The sequence below is a fragment of the Mangifera indica genome, unplaced genomic scaffold, assembly GCF_011075055.1.
Source record: "Mangifera indica cultivar Alphonso unplaced genomic scaffold, CATAS_Mindica_2.1 Un_0076, whole genome shotgun sequence".
Lineage (NCBI taxonomy): Eukaryota > Viridiplantae > Streptophyta > Magnoliopsida > Sapindales > Anacardiaceae > Mangifera > Mangifera indica.
This window is the reverse complement of record NW_025401168.1, coordinates 63,088-83,251: the sequence shown is the minus strand read 5'-3', so window position 1 is coordinate 83,251 and position 20,164 is coordinate 63,088. Positions and strand designations below refer to the sequence as shown.

General features: G+C 36.6%; 3 protein-coding genes and 1 pseudogene across 3 annotated transcripts; 3 read left to right on the top strand and 1 right to left on the bottom strand.

The window, feature by feature from the left end:
- Positions 1-181: 181 nt before the first annotated feature.
- Positions 182-4,315, top strand: LOC123207418 (L-type lectin-domain containing receptor kinase IX.1-like). Its single transcript, XM_044624818.1, has 3 exons — positions 182-2,262; positions 2,353-3,699; positions 3,820-4,315. The coding sequence occupies exons 1-2, from the start codon at positions 1,758-1,760 to the stop codon at positions 2,679-2,681; spliced, it is 834 nt and encodes a 277-aa protein (XP_044480753.1). The 5' UTR covers positions 182-1,757; the 3' UTR covers positions 2,682-3,699; positions 3,820-4,315.
- On the top strand, positions 441-1,499 carry LOC123207409. The gene is made up of 2 exons (XM_044624806.1): positions 441-473; positions 1,095-1,499. The coding sequence occupies exons 1-2, from the start codon at positions 441-443 to the stop codon at positions 1,497-1,499; spliced, it is 438 nt and encodes a 145-aa protein (XP_044480741.1).
- Positions 4,316-4,848: 533 nt separating the features above from the next.
- On the top strand, positions 4,849-6,464 carry LOC123207417 (probable sugar phosphate/phosphate translocator At5g25400). The gene has a single exon (XM_044624817.1). It carries the CDS (start codon positions 5,072-5,074, stop codon positions 6,122-6,124), a length of 1,053 nt encoding a protein of 350 aa, XP_044480752.1. The 5' UTR covers positions 4,849-5,071; the 3' UTR covers positions 6,125-6,464.
- A 1,749-nt stretch (positions 6,465-8,213) lies between these two features.
- On the bottom strand, positions 8,214-19,217 carry LOC123207408 (annotated as a pseudogene).
- Between the last annotated feature and the right edge of the window lie 947 nt (positions 19,218-20,164).

The following is a 20,164-nucleotide window of genomic DNA, read 5'->3' as shown; positions in this document are numbered from 1 at the left end:
GAACATGAAGCGATGTAATCTCAAACAGTCGCCCGACTTTACGACCTTTCTTAACCGTTTTGCTTGTCTATGGATCCTGCACAATATAATCATTATTAGAAAAATGAAAATTTAATTCAAGTTCACATAATTGCCCAACAAATAAAAGATTTAAAGAAAGTTTGGGGATAAGGTATGTGTCTGGAACAAATAGGTGTGTAGTAGAGAAAAATCTTATATGGCTAACTTATATTGTAGATCCATTAGCTGTTTGAATATTAGGAATATTATTGGCTAGGGTCTTGAATGAAAATAATGATGAGGAAGGAGTCATATGATTACAACAAGTAGAGTCAAGATACCAAGAGGTATTATCTATGGTGATTGAAAATGCATAAACAGAAGTAGAAGTAGAAGAACTAGTATCAATTCGAGTGAGAGCTTGAGTGATAAGTGTCTCAATGTCAATCTTTGATAGAGTGCGTGTGCCAAAGGTAGGCTTTGGTGCATTATCTTCGATAACAATAATGACATAGCAAGGATGGAAACTCCAATTTGGATTACGTTGTTGATTTCTTTTTCTTAAATTGAAATTCCTCTTATCTTTAGAACGACATTCCTTAAGTTCATTGTGATAACAATAAGAGCAATATTTTGAAGAATTAGATGCAAGTTTTGTAGACTATGATTAAGTAGCAAGAACTGTATCTGAGAGACGGAGTTTTCGAGTTTACATGCTTGTTTCTTCAAAGATTAATTCTGTTATAGCTATGTCCAGTGTTGGTAAAGGATGCAAATGTTTTTTTCAAAGGTTTCGTGTTTTTTGATTGTCTAATCTTTATGATTGATTAATTTCTTAATCTATGAGATTGATTGATGATTGATGAACTTGCATTATTCCTTGGTTTCAAAATGAAAGTCAAATTTCATATCTCCTGGAGATGCATACAAGAAACTGAATTTAGATTGCTTCATTCTCCACAATAATCCTTTCATTGATACATGTATATATGTATATATCTCATGTGTTGGATTAATTGAAGAGGGTGTTACTCAATCATGAATTTTCTATTTCTCTCAGAATCTTGATCTTTTTAATTATGTCCTTCGTCTAGAGTGGTATAAGTAGTACTCCTATCACCTTCCCTTCTTTCAACAATGATAGTTGCGACAATGGCAGGCTTATTTGTATGGGTTCAGTGACCGCATTTAATGGCTACTTGAGTCTTACGCCGGAACTAGAGCAAGATAATAATTCAACCTCAACATCATATCAGGATTCACCTTACAAAGTTGGTCGGGTTCTGTTTCACCGACCTGTTCTAGCTTGGCCTGCCATTATTACCACTACCTTTACTGTCAGGATTTCCACCTTCCCTAATTCAACCGGTTCTGGAGATGGGATGACGTTTATCATGGCAGAGAATAACCATTCTTCACCACCTAAAAGCTATGGGTCTTATATTGGAATCATGGATGAAACCACAAAAGGCAGTAAAAAGTATTCAATTTGCTTGTAAAAGAAGTGGATTGGTTTCTGGTTTAGAGATTGATTAATTAATTTCTGAAAAAAATGGAAGCAGATGGCGTGGTTCGTCTAAGTAGCAGTAGAGCTGGACACTTACATGAACGAGTTTGATCTAGATGGAAACCATGCAGGCGTTGACACAACAAGCATAACAAAACCAGTTGCAGCCAAGAGTTTCAAAGACACTGGGATTGATCTCAAAAGTGGAAGAGAAATTAACATCAAAATTGATTATGACAGGCACAAGTAGATGCTCCATGTTTCTGGGGGTTATGCTGGCAAACCCTTAATCAATTTTCTTCACCAATCTATTATCGTGTCAGATTCGGTTCCACGCTCCGTTTATGTGGGTTTTACAGCCTCTACGGGGTCCTATTCTGAGAGTCATCAGCCCCTAATTTGGATGTTTACATCAACACAAATTGATAACAAGGGGGAATCCAAGGAGGATATCACAAAAGGCATGTTGATTATTGTGGTTCCGACTGTGGGATCATTGATTGTGGCCTTGTTTGCTTTCCCGCTTATTCGAAGAACCTTGAAGAATAAAAAGAAAGAAGATATAGAAAGACAATCAAGATGTGCTGCTAATGTCCCTCAAATGTTCACCTACAAGCAACTACAAAAGGCTGCTCAAAACTTCAGCAACGATAACTTACTGGGCAAGGGTGGCTTTGGAAGTGTCTACAAGGCCACCATTTCAAATCCTCCTTTAACTGTAGCAGTAAAAAAGATTTCAGCAACCTCACATCAAGGTCTTTCGATTTACTCATCCTTGAATTAATATTCTGAATTTTTCTAAGAAACACAACTTATCAAATTAAATTTTTATATTGTCGTATCAGGAAAGAAAATTCTTTGCAGAAATTTGTACAATAGGGGCCTGAGGCACAAGAATATAGTGCAACTCCCAGGTTGGTGCCACGAGGGCGAGCATCTCCTTCTAGTGTACGAATACATTGCCAATGGTAGCCCCGATCGTTTCATTGGGAAGGGGTTTCTTGATTGGAAGACCAGTTACAAAATCTTAACAGGCTTGACATCCGCTTTGTTATATCTCCATGAAGAATGTGCTAACCCAGTGGTTCACCGTGATGTTAAACCAAATAACGTAATGTTTGGACACCGAATACAATGCTCATTTAGGGAATTTTGGATGGCTAGATTGCTCTAAAATGATGCATGTGCAAGTGCAACCACCATGCTTGCGGGTACTCCAGGCTATTTAGCCTCCGAAGTGGGCTTCTCAGGAAAGGCTACCCTAGAATCTAACGTCTACAGTTTTGGAATGGTAGTAATTGAAGTAGTTTGCGAGAGGAGATCAAGGCGAATTTTGGAAGAAAATAGTTTAGTGGATTACGTTTGGAGTCTACATGGAAAAAATGCATTGGTAGAATGAGTGGACCAACAGCTAAAAGGAAAATTTGATGAGAAGCAAGTGAAAAGGACATTGATTGCTGGACTTGCATGCTTGCATCCGGATTGTACATTGCGACCTAAGGTAAGAAAAGTGGTGCAAGTTTTCCTGGACCTCAATGAGCCTTTAATGGAGTTGCCAGAATCACGGCCTAGTTTTGTCTGTGTATCGTTGTCTTCTTCCTCTTCTGCTGCAACAACAACTAATTTGGGTCCAGAAGTGCAAATGCCTCACTAAAGCCGCCCATGTCATCCCAAGATGAGATGGAGATGGATGTGAATTCATACATGTACCTAAGACTTTGTTTCTGAAAATACATCGCTGTATTGAAACATGAACTTTTCAAGAATCATGTCAAATCTCCGGAAGTCATTAGTTTCTTGGACTTTATTATCTGTCTTCTTTTCAATTTTCAGCATCATCTTCTATCTACAATCATCTACCTAGGTACAGGTTAACAATTAACTTTTTTCCCCATTAATAGGCTCTCATTTCTTCTTCTCTTTATTATTATTATTTTTTTTTTTTTGGTGTCCATATTGATTTTCTATGTTAGTTCTCTGTTTCTGGATCCATTGTCCAAAACCTTACCGGGCTTGAAGAGATCATTTCTTTGTAGAATATGAAGAAAGTGTCGTTTCCCCATTTAGTTCAGAGAAAAGCTACTGTTTTTCCTTAGCATGAAGTTCATGATGCAACTTCCAATTTAAGTACTTCTTTGAAGATTGGCCAAGGATCTTATGGATCTGCTTACCTTGGAAAATCAAGAGGAACTGTAAGTAAGAGGAACCCATCTGCTTTCCTCCAATTTTATTTTCTGGTACATAAGGAATCCTGTAAATTTGTTTCAGCACTATTTCTTAATGAATGACAGCCTCTTCTTATATGCATGTAGGATGTGGCTATCAAGCAGATGAAATATTGTTGCTTTTTCAGGTTTGTATGCGGATTCACTTTTTTCAATGCATATTAATCTGCACCGTTTTTCCTTTTCTTTTGTGAAGTAGTACTTTCCCTTGTCTTGTTTAATAGAGTCAGTTTGAGGTTATTGGATATGTATGCACCTGGTGAAAACTCTGTGTTTCTGAATTATGAATATGCCCGAAACGGTGCACTGAGTGGCCATGTTCATGCACAAGGCCAGTGTAAGAGGTGTGAATTTAGATTATTCATTGTCTCATCAATCAATGTACTTGAAACCAGCATGTTCAGATTTCTCTAGACGCAGCCAAAGGTCTTGAGTACATACATGAATGCACAAAGGCCTTGAAATCTCACTTCATTCTGCTTTCAACCAATACCAATGTAAACTTGTACTACATAATATAGGTCTTTCTGCAGAAACTTATTTCAGACGCTTTGTTCATTAATAATATAATATTGTATGGGCTCTTTGAAGTGTGAGCAGAGATAAACAGGTCAAAGAAACAAAGAGAAAATGGTAGTTCCATTCAAGTAAGAAACCATCTTGCAGAATAAATGGTTTATTAAATTTCAATGAACACCAAAATTTGGAAAATTTCTGACTGTTGAGTGCGACAAGACTATGGATCTAACCCAACATTTTTAAGACGAAGTCAAAAGAGGTAGAAAAAATAAAGCTACCCAATTCTTGATAATGAACAAATGATTAATTAATATTTTTATTAATAAAAATAATAATATTTTAGGAAATAAAATTAGTGATTAATAAAGTGTTAGGATATTATTATTATTATTATTAATCTTCATTAGTGATGTTGCGGAGGTGGTCAACACAACAGCATGCAAAAAGCACGTGATTTTACGAATCTTGTGAACGCGCGTTAGACATCCCCTATTCTGTGCACCGGGTCCGGATTTTAATCCGCTTTTCAATTTTGTCTTTCCTAAACATTATAAAATAATCCGACCTTGTGTTTTATTTCCTTTAAATTCATTTCTTGTTTTGGGACGAGGAGAATTTCAGTGTACAAAGACTGGCCCGAAATAACCAACCCATTACCCAATAAAAAGCCCACCCCAAAATCTCTATCTCACTGAATATTACCTCCCCCTGACACAGCGTCTGCGTCCGCATCTGCTTCACTCTTCTCCAATCTCCCACCCTTTAGACTTCACTTCACTGGTTATCTTACACACCCCTCCTTTTCTAAATCAATCTAACGATGGGCAAGGGTGGTGCTTTCAGCGATAGTGTGATCAAGAAGATCTTGCTGTCCTACACTTACGTCGCCATATGGATCTTCCTCTCTTTCACCGTCATTGTTTACAACAAGTACATCCTCGACAAGAAGATGTACAATTGGCCCTTTCCCATCTCTCTTACCATGATCCACATGTCCTTTTGTGCAACTCTTGCCTTTCTCCTCATCAAAGTCTTCAAATTCGTTGAGCCTGTCTCCATGTCTCGAGATCTTTACCTCTCGTCCGTCGTCCCCATCGGCGCTTTGTATTCTCTCAGTCTTTGGCTCTCTAACTCTGCCTATATTTATCTCTCTGTTTCCTTCATCCAGATGTTGAAAGCCCTGATGCCTGTCGCGGTTTACTCCATTGGCGTTCTTTTCAAAAAGGAGACTTTCAAAACTGATACCATGGCTAATATGCTGTCGATCTCCTTTGGTGTCGCTGTGGCAGCTTATGGTGAGGCGAGATTTGACACGTGGGGGGTTATTTTGCAATTGGGTGCCGTTGCTTTTGAGGCAACAAGGCTGGTAATGATTCAAATCTTGCTCACATCAAAGGGAATTACTTTGAATCCCATTACGTCTCTGTATTATGTTGCGCCTTGTTGTTTGGTTTTCTTAGTTGTTCCCTGGATTTTTGTCGAGTTGCCGGTATTGAGGAGCACATCTAGTTTTCAACTTGATTTCGTGATATTTGGGACTAATTCTTTTTGTGCTTTCGCCTTGAATCTTGCGGTTTTCTTACTTGTTGGAAAGACATCTGCTTTGACTATGAATGTGGCTGGTGTTGTTAAGGATTGGTTGTTGATCGCGTTTTCGTGGTCTGTGATTAAGGATACAGTGACCCCGGTGAATCTGTTTGGATACGGGTTGGCGTTTTTGGGGGTTGCATATTACAATCACTCGAAATTGCAGGCATTGAAGGCGAAGGAAGCACAGAAGAAGGCTGGACAGGTTGATGAGGAAGCAGGGAAGTTGTTGGAGGAGAGGGATGGTGAAGGAGGATCGACAAAGAGGAATGAGTCTCAAGATTAATTTTTTAGTTAACAAATTATGAAAATAAGTGCAAGGAGAGGACAATGAAGAAAAAAGGGTTTCTGAGTTGGGACGAGATATTTTCTTTTGCTCATTGGACGCATTTTAGGTTTGGTATGCTGTTTTAGGTTTTGATTTATTATGCTAGTTGACTGTGGCTGTTTCGTAATAGTGTTAGGGATTTGAGATTTAATTCTGGTTGCTTACAGTGCCGAATCATGTATGTTAGTAGAGTAAGAATCTCAAATACCCTTTATCTTTTTTGTTGTTTTGTTTTTCATTTTATGTGTCTGTAGGTGTTACCTATTCAATTGATGGAGTTTTAATGCTTATTTATTCATATTTATGATTCCTTTTGGCTCATGTTATTTATATTTATGAATGTTGTAAATTTGGCAGCTTCTTCTTGTCGGCGAAATTCATGATGGTCTGGAATCTGAAATAGTTTTTCTTGACTATTTATTCAAGCTATAACTAATTTGGTCGATGGTAAAGACATTATGAAGTGAAGAGTTTGCTGAAGGAACACAAATCCAATTAGAATAGAGTTGCCAAAGACATTTCCCCTTTAGTCTTTTAATAATATCACTTCGCTACTTTTCCAATATGGGATCAGGGTTCGTTTGGTGTAAGGTATAAAATCCACTACCTTAAACTTATGCAACCCTGCTTATGCTCTCAGTGTAGCCCACCAGATCCTGGGATTTTAACCAATGAAGTTGGTCATTTGGTTTGTATATTTTGACTTCAGTGACCGGGAGAATATTGATTTCTTCTTTATCAATGTATGGATTTCTGCTTGAGGAGATCTATTGGTAAAGTAACAATGATGATATTATGACGAATGAGTTCTTACACAAATTGTATTATGCATTATGAGCACCATTCTAGCCCATAGTTTATTGTTGTTCAACCCTAACCCTAAACCTAATGCGAATAGTTGCTTGTGACTTTGTGTCATCCATTTCTTAATTAAGATTTGTCAAGGGAACCCCGACCAACCAAGAAATGCAAGAGGTCTCAGCTTGGTAACTGTTTGTTTCCTTCATGTAGTCTCGTCTCTATTTGTTTTGGTTGTTTGAATGTGACTTGAGTTGTCAAAAATTTGAAACTATCGATCTTAATTTTAGAGATTACATGTGCATCTTTGAGCTATGCTATGCCTCATTTAGTTGCTGGGTTTGTTGAAGCGGTAGAAATGGTCCCTTACTGCTGGCCAACCATGTTCCTACACTGAAGGAATTTAATACAGCCATTTGCCCCTGGGGATTTACTCGTGTTTTGTCGGATCCTAGGGAGACCCTGTTTCTTAAATTTAGATCTAACCTAACCTTGAATCATTCGTTCATGGTCCATTGACGCCAGCAGTGGCTCCTAATAATTATAGTTAGTAATTACCGTGTTTACCTTAAAGCTCAAACTTTTCCTATACCTATTGGTTAATTCTGTTTTCATGTATCCATCGTGAAACCCTACCTACGTATTGTCGGGCAACTGCACATGTTTTTTAAGATCTGGGATATTTCATTTCCATCTAGTTGGCATGTGAAGCTCGATTATCAGCAAGAAGAGAAAATCTGCTGTGGTTGGAGATGTCCAAATTCAGGGTATTGTGGTGTGTGAAATGATATTCCCAGTAGTAATCTCTTGTTATGATGACCCATCGAATTAAATTTTGTCCCATTTAGTTAAAGTTATATAAGATTTGCTGTAAGTCACTTTATCCATGTTTGCGAAGAAACCATGTGATTTTCTATTTAAGATTATCTTGGTGATAATAACATTCATGCTCCCTTCGGCCAATTCATTTACTGTAATTTTTATGCTTGCAATGGATGTCTATCTACTTCTACCTGGGCATGATGAAGGATTCCACGAAGAATTTGATAATATGTTAGAAAGATTGGGCTAATGGTCCATAAAGATAGGGTATTAATGATAATCATTACAGTCCATTCTACAGATTCCTCTCTGCTTTTTGACATTTATGATACAATAAGCTTGCAAAGAAACAACACTACTCGGGTTGAATTGAAAAGGGTTACAAGCCATGACAAGACTCTTAATATACAAACGCCAGAACCTAATCCTAGTGCTTCTCTTCGGCAGATGAGCCTTTCACTATAATCTCCATCTCTCGAACATGTTTAATTGCTTTTCGCTTGTACCATGATGCAGATATAGGAAACAATACAAAATTAATGAAGCTTAATGCAGCTAGAAGTCCATAGAAGCAATCAAGTCTCCCATTGTTTATGTTGTCACCAACCCAAGCTTCTCTACCTCCACTTCCAGTTACAGTCTTGACAAAGGAAACCAGAAGGCTACTGAAAAAGAACCCAAGTGAAAGAGTTGCAAGGAAAAGGCCAGTGCTCATTGTTTTCATGCCTTTAGGTGATTGAGTGATGAAGAAATCTAGCTGACCAGTGTATATTGATCCTTCTCCAGCACCCACCAAAAAGAATTGTGGGATCAAATGGAAAACACTGATTGGTAAAGTTATTGTGGTTGGACCATAAACTTTAACTACTGATAGACGTTTGACCTCTGTTAGTGCTGCAATTGCCATTCCAGCAGCTGACAAGAAAAGTCCTATGACTATCAATTGTAGGTTGGTAAATCCTGTTTAAAAAACCAAGTGATCGAATAATTTAGAAAAAAAAAAAAGGAACTTCTCAAGTTGTATTTGGATTCCACAAGAACAATAGTAATAACCGCATATGAGAATTGAACAGTTGATAGGGTGCCATTATTCTAGTTTACACTAATGATCTTATGCACATTTGCCATAGAATAAATCCTTACACATTTACTTGGTTTTCTTTTCCATCTTTTAAAGAGTGGTATGATCACTCGGTCATAAACTCCCAGAGTGAGCAATATAGCTGTCACAAAGAAGACAGTGAGGGAACCAGCTGGAATTTGAAAATGTCCTATTGATCCCTCCATGGTAGCAGCTTGTTCTACAGAGAATGTGATCATCTGAGCATATGTGGACCAAAACAAGATTGTTGCTGCCCAAATAGGAAGTAGTCTAATCATCATCTTCACCTCTTCCACCTTGGTAATTGAACAAAGCTCCCAAGGGTTGCAAGTGATAGAATCATCAATTTTATAATCAGCTTTTGTCACAACAGAGGCCTTGTCCAAACAGCTATAGCATAAAACACAGAAGGAAAGATTTATGAAACAAGTATCTATTAAACGTAAAAAATCATTAAAGGTTGTAGACTATTAGGAATATATTTCAAGGTATCTGTAAGTAAAATGACATTGTTTTTTTTTATTCCCCAATTTTGTGCTGAACTGTTTTCACAAGATTTGCATTTAAGGGCAACATAATGATCAAATGAGCCCAACTGAAACTAGAAAAGGATAAGGGGGAAGACGAAAGGTAATAGATATTTTAAAAAGCATTTTGTAAGGCAGATATAACACTAGTTTACGGTGAGGTTAGAGAAAAATGATTGGTATAATTTAATTGGATTCCAAGACAACAACTAACTATTTGATACAATTTATTTAATATATGACACTAGAACAATGGAAGATTCATCAAGGCATGAGTTGAGGTAGTTGATTCTAGGGCTAAACTATGATTAAACAGCAGGATAAAGAAGAATGGTGAAATGATATTCAATTTTTCAGGAGTTGAATTTTGTGGAGTTGGACTTGGTGAAGTAGAGAGATTAGTGAAAACTAACATTATATAGACTATTAGCAATATTTCAAAATTTATCTACAAAGTTTGTATGGAACAAATTGTTTACCGGAACTGATTTTGTGTGTTGGCTTCTCACATCTTCAGGATAGTCCTCGTATAAGGAGTCAGTGTTAGAAGGTATTTCAATCTTCTTTTTCTTTATAGCTGCCACAACAACTTGGCAGATGTGGACAATGGGACTTCCTGAGCATTTCTTGTATCTGTATCCTTAAGTTCCTGACAAAATATCACTATAGCAATAAACATTGAAATAGAACAAATTTCGCAACCCCAGCTTCGACCAACTTCATCTTGAATGTATACGAGCACTGTAAAAGCCATTAAAGTCCCTGTAATAATTACAAAGAAGAACCTACTAAATAAGTAGGCCATTTGCATCCTTTCCTTTTCATCTTTCTCAATCTTTCTCATCAAACTGATTGGTTCCAAATCCTGAAACACTTGATTTTAGGCCACCAGTCCCCAGTGCAATTAGATACAAGGCAAGATATAAAATTCACATTTGAAATTCGCTAGCTCATTGGCATTGAGTAACTTGGGCAACATGGCAAGGAGGGGGTTGCAGCTTTGGCAGCTTCGTTGATATAGCCAATAAGCTAGTCCCCTGATTTTTGCATTATCATATCACTTACTGTAATAAAAAGGAAAAAAGTACAAATATATGATAGGTTCCTGGAGATAAGCTAGACTTGCACCGCTGAACACCTAGAAATGCTCTGCAATCAACCCTCCTACTGCCGCCAGAGAAGTTTGCTCGCTGTGAAACTTGTTGAAAAATTATATTGTATTTAGGAATGTAATGCACTGTAAAATAAAGTTTTTAAGTACTCAACAAATCCAATGTTTATATAAAGATATTGTATTGATTATAACTCAGAATATCAATATAAGAGTTTTACAATAAACTCTCTATTCCATCACACTTCTAGCATATGAAACCCAAGAAAATAACATAGAAAAACCCATAAAATGTTCAATGAAACTCAGAAAACACTGCAGTAATAGAAGTTGAAAATCTCTTCCAAATGGCCTAGCTTTCGAGAGGCTAAGTGTTCTCCTTCTCAGTCGAAACTGCCTACTCTTTTCCTGAAAAATCTCTCCCTCTTCTCACGTTCTTTTCTTCTATTTTTATACCCCTTTCTCCTCTAACTACCCTTGATTTTATTTGCCACGTGTCTGCATTTTCACAATGGTCCAACCTCTGCCTTGCTTTTGTGTCTTCCTCTCTGTCTTGTTTTTGTGCTCTGCCATTATATGAAGTCTTAACAATACCTTGCCCAACGAGAATCACCTTGTCCTCAAGGTGAAAGGTTGGATACTTCACTTTCATTGCTACAAAACTCTCTTGAGCAATTTCAAAGGGAAGTAGGTTCTACCTTTTGATAAAAAAATTATCGCAATTAGTAAGCACAATAGGTACTTCTGCAGGAGATATATGGTTAATGGTTATGTTGTCACCAAAGTTGAGTAAGTAGCGAGCATCTTTGACTCCATAAAGGCCTAGTGGATCAATAGTCATGTTCTTGAAATATGGGGACTCGTGAATGCAAGTCGAGTTTGGATCCTAGGAGTAAAGAGTTGAAGTGGGAATAGAAAGCTCAGTCCACATAGGGTTCCCCTTTCTAGTTGCCTCGAAAGTACTCTTGAACATATCAGATGACACATTAGATTGAACAACCTTAGCAATTTGTTCATTAGTAGGCTATATATCCTTAAAGTACACATTCCTTCCATCTTTCCCAGCTCCGAATGGCTCATTCTCGAAGTCGATGTCGATTGTGCTAGCAAGAGCATAAGCAACAACATAAAGCACAGTTGCCACACCAATGTCTTTTTTCGAAATTGCAACACCAATTGATTCATCAATTTCAACAAAATTTTCAATACACGTTGTGCAGCCATAACCAATCTGGAGCAAATAATTTTTAACAACACTAAAGCCCGACGCAAGACTTGTTTTAATGCAACAGTTGACTTATAGACCTAGTTCACAAGTCTTTTTAGCAATAAGACCAACCGCAGGCATGAGACTAGGGTTTGAAGCATTGGCACAGTTGGTCATGGCTGCGATAACAACACTGCCATGCTTAAGTTCAACAAGCCGTTGCTTGGGTATGTTAAAACTCTTGGCAAACCAGTCTCTAAAGCCTCCGCTTCCATACTTGGCTCCAACAAGGACAATCGTATCTTGCCCAATGGACTTGTACCTCATTGCCATATTAAAAACATGAAGTTTCTCTCTTGTGGAAATATGAATTGTTTTTGGACCGACTTCTCCATTTAAGAGCTTGTTAACAAGACAAATATTGGCGACGGTTCCTTTGGCCATCACTTCATCATTGCCTCGACAACTACCATAAGAATTGAAGTCCTTGCAATCCACCCCATGCTCAAGCAGATACTTTACAGTAGGGTTGTCATTGTAGATACTTTCAAAAGGAGATAAAAATGCCACAATTCCCCAACCTTCAATAATTTCGCTTGAGTCACGAATGATTTCACATGAGATGTTCATGTCAAACTCTTGCTTAAATCCAAAACACTTGGATTTTCCTTCTCCCCCCTTCATAATGGCACTAGCAATTGTGTCATGCTCACCAAAAACTTTCTTAAGCTATGCACATTTGGAATATAGACAAGATTGGTTTGTGTGTGTTTGCTCGTCACATCGGAAACGGAGACCTTGTGCAATTTTAGATGGAATTTCTGAAAGAGAAAGGTGTTTGGGACTACTAGGTTGAGAAGATGGTCGATTTCTAGAGCTGTGGTGGTTGGCGTTTGGAAGTCTAGCTGACAAGTTATTATGTTGTAGTCGTTGTTGTTGGGTGAAGGAATTGCTAGTGTTGAAATGTAACTGCTAGACTTGTGAAGAAAAAGAAGTCCACAGGTTATGTGAGGGGAGATTATGGGTTTGGGGTGGTTGGATATTGGTGGATAAGTTAATGGATTTGAGATCTCATGTGAGAGGTTGTGGGTTGTAGTTGTGATTATAAGTGGGATGGGTTCCAACTATGGGCTTGATTAATGGTTTGTTAGTAGGCTAGATTTGGGTTGTGGTTGTTTGAGCTGGGTTATGTAAATTTGGTTGTTGTTGGGGTGAAAAGAAGGTGTGGGTGGGGAAAATTTTATGGCTTGGGCAACATTTTTTTAAGCTTAATTTAGTTGGATTTTGGGTTTTTAAATTTGAGTTTTTGTGGAGTAAGATTTTGGGTTGGAATGTGGATTCTTTTAAATATAAAATATGTGTTAGGCTTGTGGAAAAGCAACTGGAAATAGAGTGGGTGAATGTACAACAAACACTTGAGGCTGGGTCAAATATTTTGGTTTGGTTAATGGGGTGATTAATAAAAAATGAAAGTTGGGTTGGGTATGATTTGTGGAAACTAAAGTTGAGTTTATATTAAAATTGGTTTGGGTTTGAATTAAGTGATAGGACTTTTGGGCTAGGTTGGGTTTCTAATTCCCACTTTTTCTTCTTCCTTTCCACCTACAACCTTTTCTTCCTTTCTTTTCTTCACGCCTCTCACACTGGTTTTCATCTCTTTTGATTGGAAAGCATGAAGGTTGAGCAGGGGAGTTGATTCAAGTGGCCGGACTTTGTCAGAGCCAGCCAAACCCCCATCGGATTGTACTATCTCCACCAGATCAGCCTTGATTTTACCGAAGATTGCTTCAAAATCCCTAGATATTGATGCCCCTCTGTCAAAATCTCCCATCTCAATTGACCCATCTTTCTTGTTCTTTGTTTCCCTATTGGTTTCCTCTTTTTGGACTGTTGTTGGTGGTCCAAGCTCTCTCAAATGCTCCTGCAATTTAATTGTAGAAGAGAGACCCAACTTTTGAGCAATCCAAAAAGCGTCTTCAAAAATCTCTCTCTAGCTTTTGTTCATGTCTCTACTTTTATTTGCCATGTTTCTGCTTTCTGATTCCATTTCTCCCAATTCCAAATTTATCCAGGAATGTGCTCTGATACCATTTGATAGGTTCCTAGAGATAAGCTAGACTTACACTACTAAATACTTAGAAATGTTCTGCAATCAACCCTCCTATTGCCACCAGAGAAGTTTGCTCGCTGTGAAACTTACTGGAAAATTATATTGTATTTGGAAATGTAATGCACTGTAAAATGAAGTTTTTAAGTACTTAAGAAATCCATTGTTTAGATAAAGATATTGTATTGATTATAACTCGGAATATCAATAAAAAAGTTTTTACAATAAACTCTTTATTTCATCACACTTCTAGCATATGAAACCCAAGAAAATAACATAAAAAAACCCATAAAATGTTCAATGAAACTTAGAAAACATTGCAGTAATGGAGTTGGAAATCTCTCCCAAATGGCCTAGCTTTCGAGAGGCTAGGTGCTCTCCTTCTCAGTCGAAGCTACCTACTATTTCCTTGAAAAATCTCCCCCCTTCTCACATTCTTTTATTCTATTTTTATACCCCTTTCTCCTCTAACTACCCTTGATTTTATTTGTCACGTGTCTGCATTTTCACAATAGTCCAACCTCTGCCTTGTTTTTGTGTCTTCCTCTATGTCTTGCTTTTGTGGTGTGCCTTGGTTTTGTGCCCTGCCATTATATGAGGTCCTAACAATATAAAATTAAAACCACAGGAGAGAAGAATTACAAACTTACAAGAGTCTAGACAGTGGCAAATATTGTGATTGTTTTGTATCTGCCTAAAAAGGAGTCAGCAAGGAAGCCACCCAATAAACATAGCATAAATGAGACACCCATGAAGTCTGTAACTATATCTGCAGAAGTAGCACTTGAAAGATGCATTGTTCACCCAAAAATGTCACAAGGTTCACAACTATTCCCATTGTTGAGGGTCTCTCGCATCTCTCAACACCTGGATAAAAGGTATAATGGTTTAGTATATTAAAATTGCTTTGCTATCCAATGCATATATAGAACATAGTCTGTGGCAACTTTTCCTTTTGAGGAAAAAGTTCTTCAGCATTGATTTTTATTCACAATTAAATTAAAAAATAAGTTTAAAACTCATAACTTGAACAAAGCTTTTCACTTAAACATTAGTTTCAGAATTCATGATGGAAATGATTTACTAGGAATGAAGCTTTTCACTTAAACATTAGTTTCAGAATTTGTGATTGAAATGATTCACTAGGAAGTTTCATATCATACCTAAGCTAAGAGCAGCAGGAACTTAACCACCAGAGTTAGACCTGTCAACAGGATTTCCCTTGTAGTCTACTGCACTGGCAACAGACCAACTCTTCATCTGATCCTGTTAACATAATCAATATGTGCATTTCTATTTGTCAGTGATCATCAAAATAATATTTATGGCTATAATAAGGAGACTCCATAGACCATGAAAATAACTTGAAAAATAAGAAACTAAATAGACTAGAGACACCAGCCATATTTTGCAAAACTCAGATGGAGAAGAGCTTAAATAGAGATTAGAATAGGAACAAAATGGGAAACTGAGATGTTTTGGTACTCAAATGGCTCTAATTTATAGGCAAGGATAGAAGTGCTTTTCTCTTTACAGTGACCTCCACTAATATTTCTGACAGACCTCACTTTGTTACGGTAATGTTAAGGATTAGGTTTATCATATCCAATATAGGAGTTTTCTGAACTTGAATCTTCTTGCAATCTTTCCCTTTTTAAATATAATTTTATGGATATTCCATGCAAAAGTTGGATGTTGAAGGTGATGAAGAATCTTTGGAATAGAGACTGTGGCTAAAGTAAAAGAAATTCCAGGAATCACTATTCTTGACATATTTATATTTTATAGAAACTCATTCTGTTAGGATTAATTAAATTGGGCCTGAGAGCTGTGAATGACATACAGAAACCACTCATTGTAAGTGGTTTTGCAGCTTTTGCTACCCACGAAAGCTAAAGCTACTAGCCTTGTATCTTTCTTCTGTTCCTTTGTACGGACAGAATCCATTATTCCTTCTCTTTAAGAAAGTCGCTGACTCAGTTGTGTGTGAAGATAATTAACACAGTATAATCCAAGATCTCAGGCAATGTTTTGGTCCTCACGAGTAGGCAACTTCAGCATATGATATGATTCAACAGTCCTCCCTTTAACTGTTGAGTAGACTGCTTCCCTATTAAAGCTAAGAAGCATTGACATCTCATCCACAACATCGTGTTGATCACTGAAGAGCCAGTTCCACTGAGGTCTTATTCATAAAAAAAGGTCTATATGAAATGCTAACCTCAGCCCTTTTAAAGTTCCACACTGTTAGATTGAAGAGGCTCCCTGACTGGGGCTGACTTTGATCTTTCAGTTAAGATATCATTGGAACCTGAAACAAGTATGGTGAACTTCACAATCAATTAGTCTTGCACAATTTGAGGTGAAAGTGAACCTCTACTACTACAAGGAACATTAGTTTTTATTAGACCATCATAAGAACAACCTGTTGTCTTTGTCCATTATAAGATTTTTCAGTAGCAACATACAAGTGCATTTTCAGCATACCTCAATATTAAAATCCCTGTTTATATGTTAATAAATCTATATATAAGCTCTGTTTATCAATTCACACAGTTTAATAGTATCTCTAATCATGCTTTCTCCCTTTATGCTATGCATTATTCCAGTAATGCAGCTATTACCGAGAGAGCAAGAATTCAATCACATTATGTGTGAAAATAAAAAAATGTTAGGCTTTTACCACACTAGGCCAAGTTCAAGATAAAGGCTTTCCTACATGATGTATATGTCTGGGCCGAGTGCGAACTCAGCTCCTTCAAGTGAAAATAATTGCATATGTTGAGTTCAAAGTTGAAAGTGACAGAGATACGAATTCCAGTTGGCCCTTCTCAAAAGCAAAAGTCTAGTGACTTAAGCAATTTGAATGCTATGCAGCCTGTTAAACATGAAGAATTACTCCACCGAACAGAAATTTTTTTATATATACACACACATTAATAAAAAAATCAAAGCAACTTGATCAGTAAAGCAACCATATATTCCAAGGATCCCTCTACTACATGCAGATCCAGAGCCCAGAATTTGTTTGCTTTCTTCTAAAAACTGGAATTTATCACAACTTTTTCCTTTGATTATATTATTTTGCACCCATTAATCTCAAACTCGTATGGGATTATATACTGGCACGTGTATCATATTATAGAAGGCCCAATTCAGCCCAAGTATAAGATAACAGTGTCGTAATCAAATAAAGGTCTTCATATGCATTAAGTAATTAAATAATTAAGCAAACATTATATAGAATATTTCAGACAAAAGATGATTAGGGCTCCCCACTTTATGAAATTATCCAATTTTTAAACATTATTGCCAAGGTCTCATGAAAGGAAGAACTTTTATTTCCTACTGTGGGGGAGGATGGTTTTTCCCCGAATCAAACAGATTGCTAGTAAGAAAAATGTGGTCCATGAACAATTGTTATATAATCAAACAATTTTAATTTATTTACTTAAATGACATATGAAGTGATGTTCATGTGTATTCAAAGTGGATACATATAGTATTACATTTTTTTTTTTATAACAATAAATCTATGCATACTAATTTTGAGTACATAAATAAGTGCACACTTATGTGTGTCATTATATGAATTAAAAATAAAGTAACACCTAATTATATGATAACACACATAAATATATATTCATTTGTGTACTCAAAGTGAGTACATATTATATTGCTTGTATTCAACATCCTTAATCTAGTAGTATCTACTGTCAAGATATTATCTACTTTAGACATACAGTTCATCATGATTTTGCTTACGGATTTTACAACTCAAAACGCGTCTTAACAACTTAAAGAGCTCATAGAGTATTTAATTAGTCGAATCCTCCTACCTCTAACCAATATGAGATACACAGACAAATCCAACATCTCTCTGGTGTTTTGTTGATATGAAATTTGTCTAAAAGTATCACATACACCCCCCTTTATAAGACTCAGTGTCCTTGTTGAGGTTTGTTCTACCATCTTTTAAGAGGACACGCGGAATCACTCTGATACTATTTGTAACATCCTTATTCAATAACTTGTCTCATTGTCAAAATATTGTCTATTTTGAACACAAAATCTGTTATTACTTTGCTTCTAAACTTTGTAACTCAAAACGCATCTTAATAGTTTAAAAAACTCACAAACTATTTAATCAGTCAAACTCTTCCACCCTTAACTGATGTGGGATACACAGATAGAATATAGACAGACTTAACATCTCCCTCATGTTTTATCGATATAAGATTTGTCTAAGGGTATTATATAATGCAAAGCTTAGAAACAAAACCATGATAAACATATATTGATAGTGGACCAAACTATTGGACCAAAGGTGTTATAAATGGTATCAGAACGACTCTTAACATGTCGTCTTGAACGATGGTGGGATAAACTTCAACAAGGTTGTTGAGTCCTGTAACATCTCTCCCTAAAAGTACTACCCACCAAAGGAAAAATGTTACGAATTAATATCCGGAGCATCTATTTTTTTTTTTATCTTTTAAAATACTTTAACATGAACGCATCACTAAAAGTGTTTAGAAATTATTTTAAAAAAACTGAAAATCTGGAAGCGAACAAAAGATATATATACTCATGTGAAAACTCATCTGAAAGCATCCGAATACGTGGAGTAATCATATACAATTGTACCATCATCTCAAAAAAGTCAAAAGTCGATAAGAACATGTCACTGTATGCATGTAATATAAACCAAAGATAACTTGTTTCAGTCGGATCTACCTATGCTAACCTGACCTTGCCTCGCAGCTACCTCAATCACCTGTACCTGCAATCATGAAAGAAAAGGAAGTTAGTGATAAGAACACTCAGTAAGGGGAAAGAATTAAGTAAACTATTTCCTTTCCTATTCTAACTCACTCTCGGGACTTAACCTCACTCATAACCCCCATAAGAAATCGAGGGAATAATCTAGTTTATGCGTAACTATTTGGGTCATACTTTGTCCCATCTGGTGCCTATTTGATACTTTCTGGAAGCTCACTATAGAGATTTGACACTTTTCTAAGCTCGAGCTCTCTTCCTTTCTCTCACTACACCATTTCTGAATCTGAATTGAGTTCTACTACGAGCATGTTCTACTGCGAGCGAACCCTACTGTGGGTTTATGTCCTACTACAGACGTGTTCTACTACGGACGTGCCCTACTGCGGGCAGTATAGTGTAAAGTGCCCCCTCATAGTTCATAGCATGCATGCAGGCCTTATATCTTACTAATTTTGCTTCCATATAAATCTATTAATAACTCACCAGAGCATACTCCTGGGACGACTCCTGAATCTTGAGCCCCAAATTCTTTTTCTTGCTTTTATTTCTTTTCTTCTTCTTTTCTTTTTCTCCCCTTTCTTTCCTTTCCTTTCCTTTCCTCTCTTTTCTTTCTTTTCCTTTCCAAAACTGTGAAATATTGTTCACAACACTGTTCATTTGACAGGGTAGCCTTAGTTTTCATACAATTTCACAATCTAAACGGTTTCTAATTCATACAAATTATATATCGTTGAAAAGAGGATTCAAAGAGCTTTCCAACAAGCTATAATAGCACTCATAATTCATTAGATAAGACAGTCAAAACGTGAGATGAAATCAGTGGCAAAAACTGCCTCCTCTGTTTATTTGGTAAAGTAGTTGTTGTGGTTCATACAATATTTAACAGTCCAAATGATCCCCAATTCATACAAGTTATATATCATTGAAAAGAGAATTCAAAGAGCTTTCTAACAAGATATAATAGCACTCATTACTCATTAGATAAGACAGTCAAAACGTGGGATGAAATCAGTGACAAAAACTGTCTTCCCTGATTATTTGGTAAAATAGTCATTTTGGTTCATACAATATTTAATAGTTCAAATGATCTCTAATTCATACAAACTATATATCATTGGAAAGAGGATTCAAAGAGCTTTCCAACAAGCTATAATAGCACTCATGATTCATAAGATAAGGTAGTCAAAACATGAGACGAACTCAGTGGCAAAACTGTAAATATTGTCCAACTCTCTGCCATCAACAAAATTACACACATAGACACCCCAAATGGCAAAACAATATTTTTCAACTTCAAAATCATCATTTATAACATAAATCCAAGGAACCAAAAGCCTAAAACATGCAATATATCAAGGATGATACCTTTTACCTTATTTCAAGCCAATTTTTTGCAAATTGACTTCCTTTTTCTTGTCTTGCTTCCTTTATCACCAAAATCACCTTAAATCAACACCAAAACATACTAACATATTTATATAACATGCATCCAATACATATGTAAGCATAGGTAAAGGGAAAATGAATAGATCTTTTGGTTAC

Bases quoted from the DNA above. Each gene is read 5' to 3' on its own strand.
- LOC123207418 (XM_044624818.1), top strand. From the start codon at position 1,758: ATGCTCCATGTTTCTGGGGGTTATGCTGGCAAACCCTTAATCAATTTT. The intron at 2,263-2,352 runs GTCTTTCGATTT...TTGTCGTATCAG, and splicing joins TTCAGCAACCTCACATCAAG to GAAAGAAAATTCTTTGCAGA.
- LOC123207409 (XM_044624806.1), top strand. From the start codon at position 441: ATGTCAATCTTTGATAGAGTGCGTGTGCCAAAG. The intron at 474-1,094 runs GTAGGCTTTGGT...TCCTTCGTCTAG, and splicing joins ATAGAGTGCGTGTGCCAAAG to AGTGGTATAAGTAGTACTCC.
- LOC123207417 (XM_044624817.1), top strand. From the start codon at position 5,072: ATGGGCAAGGGTGGTGCTTTCAGCGATAGTGTGATCAAGAAGATCTTG.